Raw genomic sequence first — 20951 nt, forward strand, 5'->3', positions numbered from 1 at the left:
CCCGCCGGGACTCCGCCGGCACTGGGCCCGGGCGTCGTGCCAGCTCGCCGGCGCGGTCACCAGCAGGAAGCAGGGCCGCCCCCCTTCGGCGTCGGCGGCGTCGTCGCTCGTGCGGCCCCCAGCGGGGCACGCCGGAGAGTCTGCGGCGACGGGGACAGAACGGCACCGGTGGTTTTTGGGGGTTAGGTGGCGGTGTGTGTGTCGGTGTGTGTGTGTGTTGGCACAGTAGGGGGCACAGGTGGTGCATCAGGCAGTCGTCTCGGTCATCTCAGTCAGTCGACCCGTGGCACCTGCTGGGTCTGCCCCATGACCTCCTGCCAGCCACCCTCCCCTCCCCACCCAGCCCTCCCCTCCCCACCCAGCCCTTCCCTCCCCACCGAGCCCCTCCCCACCCTCCCCTCTCCACCCAACCCCACCCATCCCATTTTTGGATGCATGACGGACGGACACAATAATCCCCTGTGGGCTGGTGTAACCAGGAGGTTATTACCAGTAAGACGTCCAAACTAATTGCCTTTCAACGATCCCGGGAACACGAACAGGAGCGGGTGACGTAGCCCCTTTGCCGTAGCAGCGCCGACGATTGGGAACAACCTCGTTTTCTCCCTTCCCATCTCCAGGATAAATACTGAACACCGGTTCCGATCCTGGAGGCACGCAAACGACAGGGCCCGCAGCCAGCCAAGCAGGGGGAAGGAATGCGCGCGTGTGTGAATCATCACCGCTCGTGACGTAACGCACCTCCGGAGGAGGAACCCCACGCACCCCCGACCCCGGTCCAGCGATGATAAGCCTGCCGCTAGCGCCCCCCTCTACACCCCCACCCCACCCCAACGCCGCCAGCCCGCTAGCCCGCCAGCCCTGACGGCACCGCTTCAAGCAATACGTCCCCCGTCTCGATTTAAAGCTTTCGTGACTGCAGGGATTCATCTTCTTGGTTCTTTCGGCAAAGTCACGTAGAAGAGAAATAATAAAATAATAAAAATATCACATAATAAAATAATTCTCACGACGTTTCGGCCATAACGCAAGCAGCCGTCCTCAGGTGAAGAAGGACGGCTGCTTGCGTTGTGGCCGAAACGTCGTGAAAATTATTTATTATGTTTTATTTTTATTATTTTATTACTTCCCTTCTACGTGACTTTACCGAAAGAACCAAGAAGACGTCCCCCGTCGTTGCTCTGTCGGCACGGCGTGTGCCGTGGCTTCTCTTGTGCGCGGTGGCCGGTCTTGTGAACGGTGCGGAGCGGCGGCCGAGGTGGTCGAAGAGTCCAGATCATTGCGGAGTCAGGAGGAGGGGCGTGGTAAATCGTCGCTGTGATGATGTCTTCTCCTTCGTGTATATCTCTACTGTGTGAGTCTATGGGTCTCTGCGTGAGGCTATGGGTCTCTGTGTGAGGCTATGGGTCTCTGTGTGAGTATATGGATTTCTGTGTGAGTCTATGGGTCTCTGTGCTAGTCTATGGGGTGTCTGTGGGAATCTGTAAATCTCTGTGTGAGTCTATGGTTTTCTGTGTGAGTCTATGGGTCTCTGCATGAGTCGATGGTTCTCTCTGCTAGTCTATCATTCTCTGTGTGAGTCTATGGGTCTCTGTGCTAGTCTATGGGGTCTCTGTGGGAATCTGTAAATCTCTATGTGAGTCTATGATTCTCTGTGTGAGTCTATGGGTCTCTGTGTGAATATGTAGAAATCTTCGTGAGTCTGTGAGTATCTGTGTGAGTCTGTGGGTCTCGGTGTGAGTCTATATATCTCTGTGTGAGTCTGTGGGTATCTGTGTGAGTCTGTGGGTCTCGGTGTGAGTCTATATATCTCTGTGTGAGTCTGTGGGTATCTGTGTGAGTCTGTGGGTCTCGGTGTGAGTCTATATATCTCTGTGTGAGTCTGTGGGTATCTGTGTGAGTCTGTGGGTCTCTGTGTGAGTCTGTGGGTCTCGGCGTAGCGCAACAGCTGTGAATAATTTACACCGAGACGTTTGAGCCTGCCGCCTGCGTCGCGAGTAGCAGGATAGTGAATCGCCGTGCCAATGCCTCAGTGCGTTCATTCGCAACATCCAACTTAACCGCTTCCGACAACTGGTAACCGGTTCCGAAGACGCTCTGCCACGCGGGTTTCAGCATGGACAGCGCCACATTCTCCAGATGAGCACGGTTGGCTACGTGCGGCGCGACGGAAGTTAAACGTACGCATGCGCGCGCGGGCACTCTCCGTCTCTCCCCTCGCCCCTCCACTTCCTCCCCGTCCCTCCCCTAACCTCTGGTGACCCCTACGCACCCTCCGACGGGGCCAACCACTCCCCCCAGGCCTTGCCCCGCACAGCCGCCGCCGCCACCGAAACCATCGGTTCATCGCGCCGCCCGCGTGGCTGCGTTAAGGCGCCTTGAGCGAGGGCGCTCCACGGATGGCCAAGCGACGACATCCGCCGCTGCACGGCCGCGCTCCTTAAGATCGCCCCCCACCCCCCCCCCCCCCCCGGTGCTCCGAGTCACCGCGGCGGGTGACGCTCGCGGTGATCTTAGTGGGGGGCGGGGGGGGGGGGGAATGGGGGGTAAGGAGAGGGGGGGATGGGGAGAGGGGGGCAACCTTTAAAAAGGTCTAACACAGTTGCCGGGCGACGGGCCGTATCCTAGCGAGGTAAAGACGCCACCGTCCCCTTTATAAGATTCGACGGCCCCCTCGACGGAGCCGGAGACGGGGGGGCGGGGGGCAGAGGTCGCGTGTAAATCTGCCCAATAAAAGACTTCCCGGACACTGACAGAAACGTGCCCCCCCCCCACCACCACCACCACCCCTCCCTCCCGTGGGGGGCGCCGCTCGCTCGGCACCCCAAGGGACCAGAATGCCGAGCGGGGGACGCAACAAATAAATAAATAAAGTCCGCCTCCGGGCCCCCCGCACCCCCCGCCCCCCCCCTAAGTGCCATATTTGCCTCTCCACAATCCGGCATTGGAGTGTGAGCGGCAATCGGAACTTCCCAATGTAGCAGCAGCAGCAGCAGCAATATCCCTCCTGAAAACTACTGGACTGGTGTGAAAGAAAGCTTCATAGCTCACCGGAGCCCTCCAGTTTACGCAAATATTCTGATCCGGATCCTGAAGACCTGAGACTCGGCGAGGCTTTGGTGGGTAAATAATAAAGCCGGGCAGTGGCGGTAGGGGCCGCGATTGCAAGATGTTAACTGCCTCGCCTGGTGTGCAGGAGGTCATGGGTTCGATCTCGACCCTGACGCCTGCTGCTGTATATTTGGAGTTTGCGTGTCTCTCTCTCTCTCATCATCATCACGGTGGCTAGGAATGTTAACTACCTCGCCTGGTATGCAGGCGATCGTGGGTTCGATCTCGACCCTGACGATGCCTGCTGCTGTATATTTGGAGCCTACGTCTCTCTCTCTCTCATCATCACGGTGGCTAGAAAATGTTAACTACCTTGCCTGGTATGCAGGCGATCGTGGGTTCGATCTCGACCCTGACGCCTGCTGCTGTATATTTGAAGTTTGCGTGTCTCTCTCTCATCATCATCACGGTGGCTAGGAAATGTTAACTACCTTGCCTGGTATGCAGGCGATCGTGGGTTCGATCTCGACCCTGACGCCTGCTGTTGTATATTTGGAGTTTGCGTCTCTCTCTCTCTCTCTCATCATCACCACGGTGGCTAGGAAATGTTAACTACCTCGCCTGGTATGCAGGCGATCGTGGGTTCGAGCTCGACCCTGATGCCTGCTGCTGTATATTTGGAGTTTGCGTCTCTCTCTCTCTCTCATCATCATCATGGTGGCTAGGAAATGTTAACTACCTTGCCTGGTATACAGGCGATCGTGGGTTTGATGCGGTGTCTCTCTCCCCGTTTAGAGAATTTGGCTGCTATAAATGTTCACACGATGATGAGCCACTACGTTGAGGTCTCATTTGTGGCCAGGTCGCTTCTGACAAAAGAGCCGTATGGCCCAGTGGGGCCTTACCTGCTAAAATAAATGATGGTTTAATTAATTTAGTTTAAATTTTGATTTAAAGCTTTCGTGACTGCAGGGATTCATATTCTTGTTCTTTCGGTAAAGTCACGTAGAAGGGAAATAATTATATAAGTATAAAACAATAAAAATTCTCACGACGTTTCGACTGCAACACAAGCAATTATCATCAGGTGTAAAATCCACAGCAAGAAAATTTGAACATTTAAAAATTTTATTTCTGTGGATTTCACACCTGATGATGATTTCTTGTGTTGCAGTCGAAACGTCGTGAGAATTTGTATTGTTTTATATTAATATTATTTTATTATTTATTTAGTTTAGTTCAACAGTTTTAATTTACAGATTTCGTCGAGTTTCTTTTGCGGTGACGTAAAAAAAAAACCCCACACCTCGGCAGAACACCGGGACGTGCGCGTGGGTCACAGCGCCATCGCCGATGCCGCACGGCTACAGACACGAGCACGTGCCAACGGCCGAGTTGCGAGCGGTGGCGAGTGTGGAACAGTCGGACTGGTCAATGAGGACGTTCTCCAAAGACGCGGGTGCTGCACAGGCGAAGGCCCCTGGGACAGAGAAAGCGTGGAAGGCGGTCGGCAGTGGCGCCACCGACAATCGCCCAAACTCTGTGGTCCTAGATGGGAACACTTGGCGATCAACGCGACCCACGCTGCGCCGTGCCGCGCGATGAACGAAGCGCGACACGGGCAACAGGCCGTTGGGGCAAGCGCTGTTAGCGAGTAGCAGCACCTGTGAAGGCCGGCACGGCGCACGAGGGGGTGGGTGGCCAGCCTTCGTCTCCCCAGTGGGAGGCAACGTTTACTACACACCGCACACCAGGTACTCAATTGAGACCGAGTCTACATAGGGGAGGGGGCCCAGGGTCGGTTCAGATATTCGCCACTATAATTGGCCGTGAGCTCGGGGTCGCCACGTTCGCAGCGCGGCGCGCGCTAACTGCTGCGCCGCCGCTCCCCACGTTGGGTGCAACGTAGCCGCTTGTTTTCCCACTCTGCCACGCACGGCGCTGAACTGCTGAACTCGGAAACCTTCGGATGTAAAGAAAAAAGGAGAGAGAGAGTGAGTGGAGGGGAGAAAAGAAAGGCAGCAGCAACAAAAAAAACCCCAGAGTCAACGGGGAAGAGCGAGCGAGCGAGCGTCTCCGTCGCTCCGTAGCCGTGGCGACGCAAGCTCTTCGCACAACAACACACGCACACACACGCACGCACACACGCACATCCCCCACCCGCGCTGCGTGGACAGAGGGGGAGAGATGCGCGGGAGAGGGGGGGGGGCAGCATTTGTCGGCGCTAACTCGGGTTGCCGCGTGATGGTGTGACTACGACGCAGCATCCGATACACGCTTGGTGCATGTGCGTGTTTATGCATTATGGATGGGCACCGGGCGTCTGTGTTCAACGCAGATCCTGAGCACAGGCCCAAGGGGGAACACAATGTCAAGCGGCACGCAGCAAACGGAGTTGAAATGGCTTCGGGGTTTTTTAACGTGGCTCTTTAGAGGTTTTGAAAAAGAGAGGATTCCGTGAGTGGAGCAGCGTGAGGGAAGAGGCAGATAGAGAGGCGAGGTGACCTGCAGCGTGGTGAGTGGGTGAGTGAATGGGTGGGTGGGTGGGTGGTTGGGTGAGTGGGTGAGTGAGTGGGTGGTTGGGTGGGTGAGTGAGTGGGTGGTTGGGTGGATGGCTGGGTGGGTGAGTGAGTGAGTGGGTGGTTGGGTGAATGGCTGGGTTGGTGAGTGAGTGGGTGGTTGGGTGGTTGGGTGGATGGCTGGGTGGGTAAGTGAGTGGGTGGTTGTGTGGGTGGTTGGGTGGGTGAGTGAGTGGGTGGTTGGGTGGCTGGCTGGGTGGGTGAGTGAGTGGGTGGGTGGTTGAGTGGCTGGCTGGGTGGGTGGGTGAGTGGGTGGTTGGGTGGGTGGCTGGGTGGGTGAGTGAGTGGGTGGGTGGTTGAGTGGCTGGCTGGGTGGGTGAGTGAGTGAGTGGGTGGTTGGGTGGCTGGCTGGGTGGGTGAGTGAGTGGGTGGTTGGGTGGCTGGCTGTGTGGGTGAGTGACTGCCTGAGTGGGTGAGTGTGAATGAGTGAGTGGGAGAATGTGCGTGACGCTCACAACAATGAGCAGAGCGCCGGGCGGATAAAACGAGGCAAGGTGGCACCGTAGGAAGCAGAGGTGGTGCATCTGCCAGTCATTTCAGTTCGTCAACCCATGGCATCTGGGTTTGTTCCATGACCTCCTGCACCTAGCCTGGCACAGCAGTCAACCCCATGGCACCTGGGTCTGTCCCATGACCTCCTGCCTGCAGAGGGCCTCAAGGTGCACCTAGGCTGGCACAAGCGCTGTGGTGATGTCGCCGCCACTTAGTAGTGAAGGCCGGTTGTCGTCGTTGTTGTGGTATGTGTGTTGCGTGTGTGTTGCGCGTATGTGTGCGCGTGTGTGTGTTGCGTGTGTGTTGTGTGTGTGTTGTGTGTGTGTGTGTTGTGCGTGTGTGTTGTGTGTGTTGTGTGTGCGTGTGTGTTGCGCGTGTGTGTGTGTTGTGCGTGTGTTGTGCGTGTGTTGTGTGTGTGTTGTGCGTGTGTGTTGTGCGTGTGTGTTGTGTGTGTGTTGTGTGTGTGTGTGTTGTGCGTGTGTGTTGTGTGTGTGTTGTGTGTGTGTGTGTTGTGCGTGTGTGTTGTGTGTGTTGTGTGTGCGTGTGTGTTGCGCGTGTGCGTATGTTGTGCGTGTGAGTTGTGCGTGTGTGTGGTGTGTGTTGTGTGTGTGTTGTGTGTGTGTTGCTTGTGTGTGTTGTGCATGTGTGTTGTGCGTGTGTTGTGCGTGTGTGTTGTGCGTGTGTTGTGCGTGTGAGTTGTGCGTGTGTGTGGTGTGTGTGTGTTGTGTGTGTGTTGCTTGTGTGTGTTGTGCGTGTGTGTTGTGCGTGTGTGTTGTGCGTGTGTGTTGTGCGTGTGTGTTGTGTGTGTGTTGTGTGTGTGTTGTGCGTGTGTGTTGTGCGTGTGTGTTGTGCGTGTGTGTTGTGTGTGTGTTGTGTGTGAGTTGTGCGTGTGTGTGTTGCTTGTGTGTGTTGTGCGTGTGTGTTGTGCGTGTGTGTTGTGCGTGTGTGTTGTGCGTGTGTGTTGTGTGTGTGTGTTGTGTGTGTTGTGCGTGTGTGTGTGTCGTGTGTGTTGTGCGTGTGTGTTGTGCGTGTGTGTTGTGCGTGTGTTGTTGAGTGCGCCATTGGTCACTGCCGTAAAACGTGACACGGGAGCTCAGCCAGGGCAGCCGGGGAGGCGTGCGGGTGGGAGGGGCAGCAGCTGCGTTAACGACGGTCGGCGGACACGCCGACACACGAAACAAAGACAAAGATCCCCGTGTAGTCTCTAATGGAATGTCGAGGCAGGCGCCGTCAGCAAGCGGGGCCCACGAATGCCGCGCCCGTGACCGTGAACGAACCCCGTGACCTGTGGCGCCGGTAGAACGGGAACCCGGTGACTCACCGTGCTGGACGGTGCCGTCCGCCTCCCTCACGGACCAACGGGCCCTCGCGCCGGTGCCGCTCCGGCTGACGGCGGCCACGCCGCCTCCGCCCCCGGTCAGCGCCGCCTCGGGGCACCGCAGCTCCGGCGGCAGCAGCACCGGCATCGCCACCGTCACGTTGGTCGCCGCGGCGACGGCGGCGGTCGACGTCGACCCGCCGCCTCCGCCGCCGCTCACGCTCACCGTCACGGCGTAGGTGCCGGGCAGCGCGAACTTGTGCCGCGCGGCGGCGCCGCCGGCGACTTCCAGCGGCGCCGCGCCGTCGCCGAAATCCCAGCGGGCGAGCCAGCCGGCGCCGGGGTCGTGCCAGGGCGCGACGCGAAACTCGGCCGTCTCGAAGACGCTGAACGGGCGCAGGCCGCGGAAGGACGCTCCCGAGCGGACGTGCACCGGCGGCGCCACCACGACGCGACCGCACACGGCGCGGCTCGCCGGGTAGCCCGTCGAGCACACGGCGGCGCAGTCGGGCGCCGCCGGCGGGGAGCCGCCCGCGTCGCCGCACAGGCACAGGAAGTTGAGCGCCGGGTCGGAGGAGAAGTAGGCGAGGCGGCGGCGGGCGCAGGCGGCGTTGCAGCCGAGCTCGTCGTGCGCGTCCTCGTCCACGGCCGAGAAGATGAGCGTCGAGGACGGGCGCAAGCAGGCTACGTAGTCGGCAGCTGGGCGTCAAGCGGGGGGTCAGGGGGACACGGCGCAGGTGAGACCACCACCACTGTCATCAGCGTCGTCGTCGTCGTCGTCGCTATCGACGTGATCGTCGTCGGCGTCGTCGTCATCACGGTTGTGACGACGTCGTGGCCCGGCAGTTGGTGGCATCATCATCATCATCATCACCAGGCAGCATCGTCACGGACAGCATCGTTACACACAGCATTGCTAGATGCACCATGGTCACACACAGCATCACCACACACAGCATCACCACACACAGCATCACTACACGCAGCGTCGCTACACACAGCATCGCTAGACACAGCATCACTACACACAACATCACTACACACAGCGTCGCTACACGCAGCATCATCAAAGGCAGCATCGTCACGCGCTGCACTAGTGCCGTTTGTTGCTGTGCGTGATTCTCTGCGGCGAGCGTGACGTGTCTGTGCGGTGACTGCACGGCGAGCGTTGCGTCCCCCCGGGGCGCCACCTACCGCAGACGGCGCTGGAGAAGTTGGCGGCGGTGACGGGCGTGTGGGCCAGGCGGTCCGGCAGGGCGCACAGCGAGCGCAACGGCCGCGCCAGCGCCACTCTGCCGGCGTGTGCCGGCGCCACCAGCCACCGGGGCAGCCACGCCAGCTCACAGCCGCAGTCCAGCGGGTTCCCGCTCACGTCCCTGTGAGGGCGGGACAAAGACGAAGGTCCCCCACCCCCCCCGTAGCCTTCACAAAGTGTCGGGGCAAGTGCTGTTCGCGCGAGCGTCCACAAAGGCCGACAGAGCGCACGAAGAGGCCAGCACCGGCGCTGATGCTTACACGCCGTGGCAGGTACTCATTTAAGGCTGAGTCCGCCTAGGTGTGGCCCAGTGCCGCTTCAAATATTCGCCACGGTTATACTGGTAGGAACCTCCTGGTTACACCAGCCCACAGGGGATTATTGTGTCCGTCCGTTGTGCAGGGGGGGGGCTGGGTGGGGAGGGAGGGGCTGGGTGGTGTGGGGAGGGTGGGGAGGGGCTGGGTGGGGAGGGTGGGGCTGGGAGGAGCTACATCTCTGAGCAGTGCTGTTTGTTGCTGGGCGTTTGACGTTTCGGGCCTGTGCTCAGCAACTGAGTCCACAGATATATAATGCTTCGTGTGTGTTGATCTAAGGAAATTCGCTGGCAATCAAATCACTCGGCAGGGGATTGGCGGGGTCGCACAGAGGCCAGAGTCCACGACGCGACTTACAGCACGGCGAGGCTGGTGAGGTTGTCGAAGACGCCGTTGGGCAGCGTGCCGATCTGATTGTCGCTCAGATCCCTGCGGGAGGAGGAGGAGGAGACACGACGTCCGATAAAGCGACGACACAGAAGGGGGGCCTGGCAGCCGGCGGCGGAGGGGGGAGAACGTACAAACTCCACGCGCCGAGGCGGCAACCCAACGTGGGGATCGAACCCAGGCTGTCGCTGCTCCGGGGGCGGCGCGAGCGTTGCCGCCCCGCCAGAGGTCGCAACCGGGTACCCGATACCCGTACCCTACTCGATACCCGGCTACCCGTACCCAGCCGGGTACGGGTAGCCGTTTGCGACCCTGGTGCGGCCGGGTACGGGTACGGGTAGGCCGTGAGTCACTGGTGAGTAGCCGTTTGTCGCTCATTTCGGGTAGGGTACGGGTACGGGTAGGGAACGGGTACCCGTACCCGGCCGGGTACAGGAACGGGTACCCATTTGCGACCCTGGTGCGGCCGGGTACGGGTAAGGAATAAAAACCCGTTTGCGACCTCTGTGCCCCGCCGCCCTACACACGCACGCCGCGCGTAACGGTCCCCGCCACTCCCCCCGCCACCGCCCCACCACCACCGCCGTCATCACAACGGTGGCAGCGAGGCTCCTCCCGGCGGCGCGTGCGTGTCCCGACAGGCCCGGCCCGGGACACGCGCCACCCTGGCACCGCACCGCCGCGCTAACCGTCGCTCGTCCCGCGGGGCCGTGACACGGGGAGTGCCGTCCCGGCGACGGGGCGCCACTCACGCGCCTAATCACCCGTTGGGGCTGTCCCGCAAAGACAAAACAAATATCCCCTCCCCGTGTAGCCTTAACAGACTGTTGGGGCAAGTGCTGTCAGCGAGGGGCGCCTGTGAACGCCAGCGTGGCGCACGAGGCGGTGGGTGGCCAGCACCACGCCCGGCCGCCTTTGTCTCTCTCTGGTGGCGATGTTTACACGCCGCACCGGGTACTCATTTATGGCTGAATAGAACTCGGGGAGGGCCGTTTCGGATAATCGTCACTGGTGTCGGCCGTGAGCGGGAATCCAACTCGGGACGCCGGGTTCTGAGCGCGGCGCGCTAACCGCTCCACCGCCGCTCCACACTCACTCACGCACGCACGCACACACGCACACACGCACACACGCACACACGCACACACGCACGCACACACGCATACACGCACTCACACACGCACTCACACACACACTCACGCACTCACGCACGCACGCACGCACACACGCACTCACACACACACTCACGCACTCACACACGCTCTCACGCACGCACACACGCACTCACACACACACGCACTCACACACACACTCACGCACTCACACACGCACTCACGCACACACGCACACACACACACACACACTCACGCACTCACACACGCACTCACGCACACACGCACTCACACACACACTCACGCACTCACACACGCACTCACACACACACGCACGCACGCACACACGCACTCACACACACACTCACGCACTCACACACGCACTCACGCACACACGCACTCACACACACACGCACACACGCACGCACAACGCTCCTCACACTCTGCAGAACACGGGGGGGGGGGGGGGGCGGAAGAAACAAACTCCACAAAGAAAGTGGCATCAGAGTCGGGAACGGAAGCCAGGGCCCCCCCTTCTCGCTGCGAGGTACGAGCGTTGCCACTGAACCACCACCCCCTGCCGCCCTCAGCACGTCTTTGTTGAGTTCATCTGACTCGTACTCTTTGGTTCTGTCGGTAAAGTCACGTAGGTGTAAGATAACATAAATTAAATCACGACGTTTCGATTGCAACACAAGCTGTGGTTTTCCCACCTGATGACGATTGCTTGTGTTGCAATCGAAACGTCGTGATTTAATTTTAATTTTATTTTCTACCCACGTGACTTTACCGAAAGAACCAAAGAGTATGGACCCCTGCAGTCACGAAAACTTTCAAATCTTAGATTAATCTGACTCCTTGCAACGGACGATGGTTTACCAGCTATTTTACGCGGGAGAAAAACGCGCAAAGACAAAACGATTTCCCCATAAATAGCGTCGCGACAGAGTGTGGCGAGAGACAATTTCCCCGCCGCGTTACCGTATCACTCCGCGTACCGTATCGCTGTACCGCTCAGCTCAAGAAAGTAGTTCGTCTTCCGCTGCTAAACCGCGTTGTAACGGCGCGCGCGCTCTGCCTTGTAACGTAAGTGACGCGTCGCGTGAGAACACACGCCGAGCGACGATTTAGGAATATTTGCACAACTGACGAAACGCGGAACTTAGCGGTCTTAGACGAGACGGGATGCACGCGACCCAGGCGGGGCACGGACACGTGACTCACAGCACGAGCAGCGAGGTCATGTCGCGGAAGGCGTGCACGCCGAGGCGAAAGATCTTGTTGTCCGTCAGATTCCTGGGGAAACGCAACGGGACGCACGGACAGACACGCACCTTTCACCGCAGGCGACGGCCCACGGAGGCTCGCACACACAAAGCGCTAGGCCAGGAAGCAACCACCAATCACCTCGCCGCTGATCTCGTTAAGGAGCATAAGCCGTCGTCACGCGACACTCCGCTCGTCATCGCAGCGGCGGCGGCGGCTTTTGGCTGAGCCGTCGAAGAAAGACGGTGGCCACGGCATCGCGAGACGCTTTCAGATGCGCTCTTGCGGACGTCTGGAACGCTCTTCCTTTCGGTATTAGGAAGCCACATTTTGTGTTTAGTTTGTTGAGCTTCCCCACACTTCTAATTAACACGGTTGGCTATGTACAGTGCGAAAGAAGTTCTATGTAAATGCATCGCTATTCCTCGCTGTGCCGCTCTGTCCACATGTGGATGAAGATCGATGTGGTGATGTCACAAACCTGCGTGTGTTCTCTACTCCACCTGTTCCTCTCTCTCTGTATCTCTCAGTGCAATTCCCAGCGTGCATCTCTCCTCCACGCTCCTGTCACCATCACCATGGTCTATCTACTGCTCGATGAAGATCAATGTGATGACATTGACCTCTGCGTGCGCGTGTCCTCTAAACCACGTGTTCCTCTCTCTCTGCATCTCTCAGTGCAATTCCCAGCGTGCATCTCTCCTCCACGCTCCTGTCACCATCACCATGGTCTATCTACTGCTCGATGAAGATCAATGTGATGACATTGACCTCTGCGTGCGCGTGTCCTCTAAACCACGTGTTCCTCTCTCTCTGCATCTCTCAGTGCAATTCCCAGCGTGCATCTCTCCACCACGCTCCTGTCACGATCACCATGGTCGATGAAGATCATTGTGATGACATTGACCTCTGCGTGCGCGTGTCCTCTAAACCACGTGTTCCTCTCTCTGCCTCTCAGTGCCGCCCCGAGCACGCGTCTCTCCGTGCTTCTCTCCCGCACCGAGACCCGGCCTCGTTAAAAACCCGAACTGGAACCGGGGCGCCTCTCGGCGGGTTCGGTGCGCGCGAGCGTGGAGCCAGGGCGGCCCGGTCCGAAGAACTCACAGCACGGAGAGGGAGTGCGCGACACGCGACAGGACGTCCTCCTCCAACTCCTGGATGTTGTTGTGCGACAGGTCCCTGGCAAGACACGACACACACCAAATACAAAGATCGTCGGTTTCACCTTAACAAACGTTTGGGGCAGGTGCTGCTAGGGAGCACCGATAAAACTCAACAAAAACTCTTCTTGGTTCTTTCGGTAAAGTCACGTAGAAGGGAAATAATAAAATAAGAATAATAAAACATAATAAAATTTAATAAAAAAATATTTATTATTTTATTACTTTCCTTCTACGTGACTTTACGGAAAGAACCAAGAAGATGAATCCCTGCAGTCACGAAAGCTTTAAATCGAAATTCAACCAAAACTATTTGTAGTTGACCAGGTAAGGCCCACTGACCACGGGTAGAGGAATCACTCGCCACTTACGTTACACGGCCGTGATTCGAACTCTCAGGTCGCCAGGATCGTAGCGTAGCGCATCGACCACCACACCACCAATCCGCACAACGATAACACGCAATCATCATTGCCATTCGCCACTGACGGTAACGTCACCACGGTGCTCGTACCAGGCTAGGTGCACTTTGAGGCCATCGCGTGACATGTGGAAGGCTCGCTGCTGACAGGAGGTCACGGGACAGACTCAGCAGGTGCCATGGGTTAACTGCCTGAGATGACTGGCAGTTGCTCCCTACTCTGCTAACTGCATTTTAGCCACCCGGCGCTCCGCTCATTGTTGTGAGCATCGCTCCTCTGCCCTCCGTTGTTGTTGGAGGGGGCGACTGCCTTCAACAGCCCAGTAGCAGCGTCCTTCACGGGCATCCTCCACGGACGAACACATAGAATCAGACACGCACAAAGCTAAACCGGGCGTGCTTTCTAGACACCGACGCACAACAATAGGGGGATAATCTGCTATCGCAAGCTGTGCCACCACTCTTCTCCCATTACGGCAAGAATAACTCTTCGCAGGTCTCACCGCCGCGGCCCAAAGCAACGTGGACGTTCTCGTTCCCCAGTAACGGGCTTTGAAATCATCTCCAGCTACACCCATTTTCCACAGCCCCGTGTTTTTGAACGCAATTTCGCATCTCGGAATACTTGTTTTCCTCCGTGCGTGCGTCTGCGTGCGTCTGCGTGCGTGAGCGGTAGCGCAACGGATTAGCGCGCTGCCCTACGGACCCGGCGACCCGAGTTCGATTCCCGCTCACGGCCACCAACACCGGTGACGATTATCTGAATCGGTACCGGGCCTCCCCGAGGTCGACTCAGCCTCAAATGAGCACCCGGTGCGATGTTGTAAACATCGCCACTGGGGAGACAAAGGCGGCCGGGCGAGGTGCTGGCCACCCACCCCCTCGTGTGCCACAGTGCCGCTAACAGCTAACAGCACTTGCCCCAACAGTCTGTTGAGGCTATACAGTTCAAGGGGTCGTTGCCTTTGTGGGGAGTGGTGGCGCCGAGGTTAGCGCACTGCACTACGCACCCGGCGGTGACCCAGGCTCGCTGGATTCGCCCCGCTCACTGCCAACACTCGTGGCGAGTATCTGAACCGGTCCTGGACCCTCTCCTAGGTCGACTCGGCCTCGAATGAGTACCTGGTGCGGTGTGTAAACATCAGCATTGGGAAGACAAAGGCGGCCCGGGCGCGGTGTCGTGCCAGGGCAGCCTTAACAGGCTCACTGTGCAACAAACCCGACGTCCTGAGTTCAACTCTCCTACACTTAGTTCTTTCGGTAAAGTCACGTAGGTAAAAAATGAAATTAAAATCTGGCTGTGACTGTCCCACCTGATGACGGAGACTTGTGTTGCCTCCGAAACGTCGTGATTTTTATTATTTTATTTCTATTAATTTGTATTTAATTTTTTACCTACGTGACTTTACCGAAAGAACTAAGAGCATGAATCCTTGCAGTCACGAAAGCTTCAAATCTAGAATTCAACCACCGTCGCCGATGAAAAGCTGTATGGGGGATATGAGTGCGTGTGTGCATGTGGGCGCGCGCGCGTGTGTGTGCGAGCCCCATTTTCACGCCCGGCTTGTCAAAGATTACGGCTGAACAAACAGGCCCAGGCTCCGGGAGGTAAAACCAACAGCTGAGAGAGGCTCACTCCACACATAACACACACACACACACGTCTGGTCTGTCCGCGTGTGTGTGTGTTGTTACAGAATCATCATCATCATCCTCCTCCTCCCCATCAGTTCCCGCGTCCTTGACTAGAGAAAGAGCCACTGCGTTTTCCCTGCAACTCAAAAGAGCGTTGAGGCATTGCTGTTCACCTCGTGCTTAACAACAACCCTACAGAGCCAGTGGTGGAATGGTCATGGCTCACACGGTGGGGGCGAGATGACTGACTGCGCTCGTTACACACAGAGTGCTCATCACAAATGAACCACAATCCCTTGCTGATCTCGTCAAGGAGCGTAAACCATCAGGCAAAGTCCGCTCATCCTCGCAGCGGCTCTCGAACAAAGGCGGTGGTCAGATGCGCTTCTGGGGCCGTCTGGAACGCTCTTCCTTCTGATATTAGGAAGCCACTGGAGCTATGCACTTTCAAATCATCTCGATTAAAAACTCGTTTCTTTACAGCTGCGTTTTGTGTTCAGTTTGTTGTCCCTCCCCGACACCTCCGATTAGCACGGTTGGCTACATACGGTGCGAAAGAAGTTCAACGTACACACGTGACGATGATTATCTTTCTGCTCTTTCCTTCCGCACTGCTCCACGTCGTCTCTATCCCCCACGTCCTCACATTCACCCGAGAAACAAATCATTTGACGACGCTGCTACCGCTGCTGCCGCTGCTGCCGCTGCTGCCGCTGCTGCCGCTGCTGCCGCTGCTGCCGCTGCTGCCGCTGCTGCCGCTGCTGCCGCTGCTACCGCTCCTACCGCTGCTACCGCTGCTACCGCTGCTACCGCTGCTACCGCTGCTACCACTGCTACCGCTGCTACATGTCACGTGGTTGCACAAAAGCACAAATAACAACATCAACAAAAACCGCAACACATTCGTCAACAGCACCGTGTGATCTTGAAATAGAATTTTTTTAATAGACATATCAGAGGCCTCTGTCAGTGGGGATGTGGAGTGGTGGCCCGGCGGTTAGCACACCGCACCACCTGCGTGGCGGTGTCCAACCACGAGTGCCGTGGGTGGCATCTGAACCCATCCTGTGTCACCACCTCCACCCTTCCTCACCCCCCCCACCGACCCGCACCGATCAGGGCGGTGAAGTATGGTCAAACGAGCCACCAGTTTGCTGCGACCCTCAAGCCGACGTGAGTTACGTCAAAAAAGCAGAACTCTCGCCGCCCGGAATTTTAATTTTAACTTCGTGGAACAAAAATGTCTGTAGGAGCAGCAGCAGCAGCAGCGGCGGCGGCGGCGGCGGCGGCTCCGCTCGCATTTCTGTGCCGCCGAGATGACGAACGAGCGTTGGGATGAATCACCCGATCGCGGCGCGAGGCTGACGGAGTCGAAACACGCGGCGCTGGCTGCACGCCGGGAAATTGACGGAGACTTCTCATCCTCATCGTCCTGCGTGCGCACGGGCGCCGTGGTGCAGAGCAGCTGGGGGGGGAGGTGGGGGTGTATCCCCTCGACAAAAGACATCTCACTCCCCTCCACCACGCACTCTCCTGCCTCTCATCTCTCATCTCACTCTGTTCCCCTCCACGCACTCTCCTACCTCTCCCCTCTCATCTCACTCTACTCCCCTCCACGCACTCTCCTGCCTCTCCCCTCCCATCTCACTCTACTCCCCTCCACGCACTCTCCTACCTCTCCCCTCTCATCTCACTCTACTCCCCTCCACGCACTCTCCCACCTCTCCCCTCTCATCTCACTCCACTCCCCTCCACGCACTCTCCTACCCCTCCCCTCTCATCTCCCTCGACTCCCCTCCGTGTACCCGACTTGCGACAATTTATTACAAATAATAATGCCATTTGGGTTTACCCGGCAAAGCCTCGCCGAGTCTCTAGACTCGTCCGCAGGAGGTTCATCCTACATCGGGGTTACTTGGCCAGGAATTCCCAGCGCGCGCGGGGAGAGAAAGTACAAACGCAACACAGAAAAGCGCCCGAGTCGGCAATCGAACCCAGGCCCCTTCTGCGCCAAGTGAGGCACGAGGAGTGTTACCGTCACGCTGCCACCAACCACCCTGCCACCGCCACGCAACAAAAGGTTGAGGAGGAGAAGCAGTGCCCTAACAACGCCCCAACTCGCCCGCTCGCTCGATCATCGCGCACGCCTCTTGGACATTCACGAGGCGATGAGAAAGCAAGGCACTCCGTGCGCCCGCTCATCAATGGAAGTCAAGCGCCCTCACGCCGCTTGCCCCTGGAAACCGGCAAGTCCGGGCAGCACCCGCGTGTCCACGCGCACGCGCAGCACCAGCGGGGAGGGCTGCGCAAATGCCGGAGGGCGGCAGAGCCAGCGGCCCCCGCTCGCCACTTCACCTCCACGCTTACAAATTCGCCCGTGTGTGCACAAGCGGCCGCTTTGCCTTATTCACGCTCGCTGAAGACGCGAAGACCGCTCCCGTTTCCTGCTGCCTCGGCCGAGTGTTGCTGGACGTGCGTTTTAAACAAGGCTGGGTGGTTGTTAGAGACCGAATCTCACTCATAGATTCACGCAGAGACCCACGGTGGAGACCCGCAGACTCACCTAGAGACCTGTAGATTCAGAGCCAAATAGGGACCCATAGTCGAGACCCACAGCCTCATCTATTCACACAGAGATCTATAGTAGGGACAGATAAACTCATACAGGAACCCATGGTAGCGACTCAATGACTCACATACTCCAATAAAACCTCACAGTAAAGAACCGTAGACTCACACAACTACCCAGACACCCATGATAGAGACTCATGGAACCAACCATTTACATCGAGACCCACAGTAGAGACACATAGACTCAATGACATAAAGACCCACAGTCACACAGAAACCCTTGGTAGATACGCATAGACTCATAGATTAACATTGAGACCCATATACCCACATCGAGACCTATAGCAGAGACCCATGCACTCATGAACCCAGCATAAAGACCCCCGCTCTGGGCTAAACAGCAGCAGCAGCAGGCCGTGTTGACACAGAGAGACACTGGGTGCAGTCATCTCTGCATCTCGTCACAGCTTCTATCACGTGGGGCCGTTGCTAAGCAGGGTCAGGCCTGGCGAGTCTTTGGACGGAGAGGTCACGCACCGACATTCCCAGATATCTCTCCTCCGTCACCACCAGCTACTGGCGAATTCCTCGCGGAACGAAAACCGCCGCAGATACCGCCGGAGTGAAAGGGGCAGTGTTGCTTGTTAAATACCCGTTACCCAATAAATCGCCACTGTGCATAACTCTTTTCGGCAGTAAACTATAAACTAAACAAATGTTTTTTTTCGATTTAAAGCTTTCGTGACTGCAGGGATTCATCTTATTGGTTCTTTCGGTAAAGTCACGTAGAAGGGAAATAATAAAATAATTAAAATACAACATTATAAAATACAATTGTATTTTATTATGTTTTATTTGTATTATTTAACAATTGTATTTTACTATGTTTTATTTTTATAATTGTATTATTTCCCTTCTACGTGACTTTACCGAAAGAACTAAGAAGAATTTTTTTTTTATTTTACCAGGTAAGGCCCACTGAGCTAGGTAGCTCTTTCAGAAGAGGCCTGGCCATAAATGATAGCTCAACAAAGCGGCTTATCGCGTGGAATATGTATGGCAGCTAAATACTCTCAATGAACGCACGCAAATGTGGATGGAAACACCGGATCCAGAGAAAAATCCATGCGACCAAGGGGAGAGTGAGAGAGAGACACGCAAACTCCAAATATACAGACAGATGTCAGGGTCGGGATCGAACTCACAACCTCCTGCATACCAGGCGAGGTAGACTCCATGGTGGTCATCTGACGTAGTCATTTTAATCAATAAATTACAGTGAAACTTACAGCGTGAATTATTACGCTTTTTTACCCAGAAATGTCCCACCGAGTCTCAAGACCGATTTTCCGGAGGGTCCTGCCGAATTTTTGCAAAGGCGGTGGCGATGTTGCCGCTATGTACAATGACAATGATGTAATTCGCAGACAGTTTTCAATTTTGCAGACAGGTTTCTTTTTAGCTGTGGGAGTGAACTGGAGCGCCACGGAGAAAACCCACGGCGCGCGAGGGGGCAACGCTCGATCCATCAGCCATGCAGATGGAAACAGGCGGCGATTAATCCGTTTGCTTTACTGGATGCACGACGGACGGACACAATAATCCCCTGTGGGCTGGTGGAACCAGATGGTTCCTACCAGTATAAGCTACTTCGTTGGGCTATCATTTGTGATTGCCAGGTCGCTTCTGAAAAATAAATACATAGCAGCTCAGTGGGAGCCTTACCTGGTAAAATAAATACAAAATGTGCTGAGTGTATAGTTTAGTTCTAGATTTGAAGCTTTCGTGACTGCAAGGATTCATATTCTTAGGATTTTTCGGTAAAGTCACGTAGGTAAAACATTAAAATTAATAAAAGTAAAATAAAATAAAAATCACGACGTTTCGGAGGCAACACAAGCTTCCGTCTTCAGGTGGAACCGTCACAGCCACGACAGCTGTATTAATTTTAATGTTTTACCTACGTGACTTTACCGAAAAAACCTAAGAATATATATAGTTTAGTTTAAACTGACACAGAAACCGAGCCAGAAACCTAAGAAATCGAGAGGGAAACCCATCAAGCGGATGGACAGAAACACTGAACTCTCACGCTGGCAAAGGGAGAATCGACTTGTGGATAACAGAGTTGCTTAATGAGCTTGTGTATCAGCAAACAGGAGGCTGTCACCGCTTTAGTGAACACCGATTTCCTAACTCGATCGACTTCTGTGTGCAGTCGGTATATTCTGGGTTCTCTGCTTAACTCCTATAATAATCATAATATAATAATCATAATATAATAATCATAATATAATAATCATGATATAATAATCATAATATAATAATCATAATATAATAATCATAATATAATAATCATAATAAAATAATCATAATATAATAATCATAATATAATAATCATGATATAATAATCATGATATAATAATCATAATATAATAATCATAATATAATAATCATAATATAATAATCATAATATAATAATCATAATAAAATAATCATAATATAATAATCATAATATAATAATCATAATATAATAATCATAATATAATAATCATAATATAATAATCATAATATAATAATCATAATATAATAATCATAATAAATCATGTAATTGGCATTGGGCCAATCTCAATCTCAGATCACTCGCGGAAATTAAGACCCTCCTGAATTTCTCAGCCAACATAAACTTGAAGAACCAATGCTGATAAAGAACCTGCACATTGCTTCGCTGGGCTAACACAATCAGCAACATATAGCCCCCCTTAACTGTGACAACAAAAACTTTCCAGGACCCGCCTGAAAAGAATGCGAGCCTTAAGAGTTGACGAGGCTTTAAACCCTGGGTGAACAAAGCGCAAGCGATCGTAACGATGAAAACAAAAAATATTCAATTTCGATTTAAAGCTTTCGTGACTGCAGGGATTCATCTTCTTGGTTCTTTCGGTAAAGTCACGTACAATGGAAATAATAAAATATTATGTTATTATGTTTTATTTTTATTATTTTATTATTTCCATTCTACGTGACTTTACCGAAAGAACCAAGAAGATAAAAAATATAATTTAGACCAATTTTGATTTGAAGCTGGGTAAAGTCACGTGGGTAGAAAATCAAACAAATCACGACGTTTCGGGCCCAACACAAGCGTCCATCATCAGGTGTAGCTCTCTTGAGCTACCCCCATTTCAAATCTTTTAAAAGTCTGCCTCAGCAGCAGACCACGCTGCTTTCCCACCTGATGATGGACGCTTGTGTTGCGCCCGAAACGTCGTCATTTATTTTATTTTATTTAGCCCGCAGAAAGAAATCCGATGAGCTATGAAGCTCTTCTTCACAGATTTCCAGTAGTGACAACAACAAGCACAGAGCTAAGCAAGCCACTAAAAACAA

General features: G+C 55.1%; 1 protein-coding gene across 1 annotated transcript in view; it reads right to left on the reverse strand.

Moving 5' to 3' along the window:
* PKD1 (polycystin 1, transient receptor potential channel interacting) overlaps nucleotides 1-20951 on the reverse strand; it is an 80252-nt gene that overhangs the window by 54956 nt on the left and 4345 nt on the right. Inside the window, 8 exon segments of the mRNA XM_078618568.1 lie at nucleotides 1-158; nucleotides 4436-4599; nucleotides 5368-5392; nucleotides 7444-8139; nucleotides 8635-8816; nucleotides 9367-9438; nucleotides 11733-11804; nucleotides 12879-12953. The exon segment at nucleotides 1-158 is cut by the window's left edge and continues 59 nt beyond it. Coding sequence (XP_078474694.1) covers nucleotides 1-158; nucleotides 4436-4599; nucleotides 5368-5392; nucleotides 7444-8139; nucleotides 8635-8816; nucleotides 9367-9438; nucleotides 11733-11804; nucleotides 12879-12953 — 1444 coding nt within the window.

This window comes from Lampetra planeri, chromosome 58, assembly GCF_965212315.1.
Source record: "Lampetra planeri chromosome 58, kcLamPlan1.2.h2, whole genome shotgun sequence".
NCBI classification, from domain to species: Eukaryota; Metazoa; Chordata; class Hyperoartia; order Petromyzontiformes; family Petromyzontidae; genus Lampetra; species Lampetra planeri.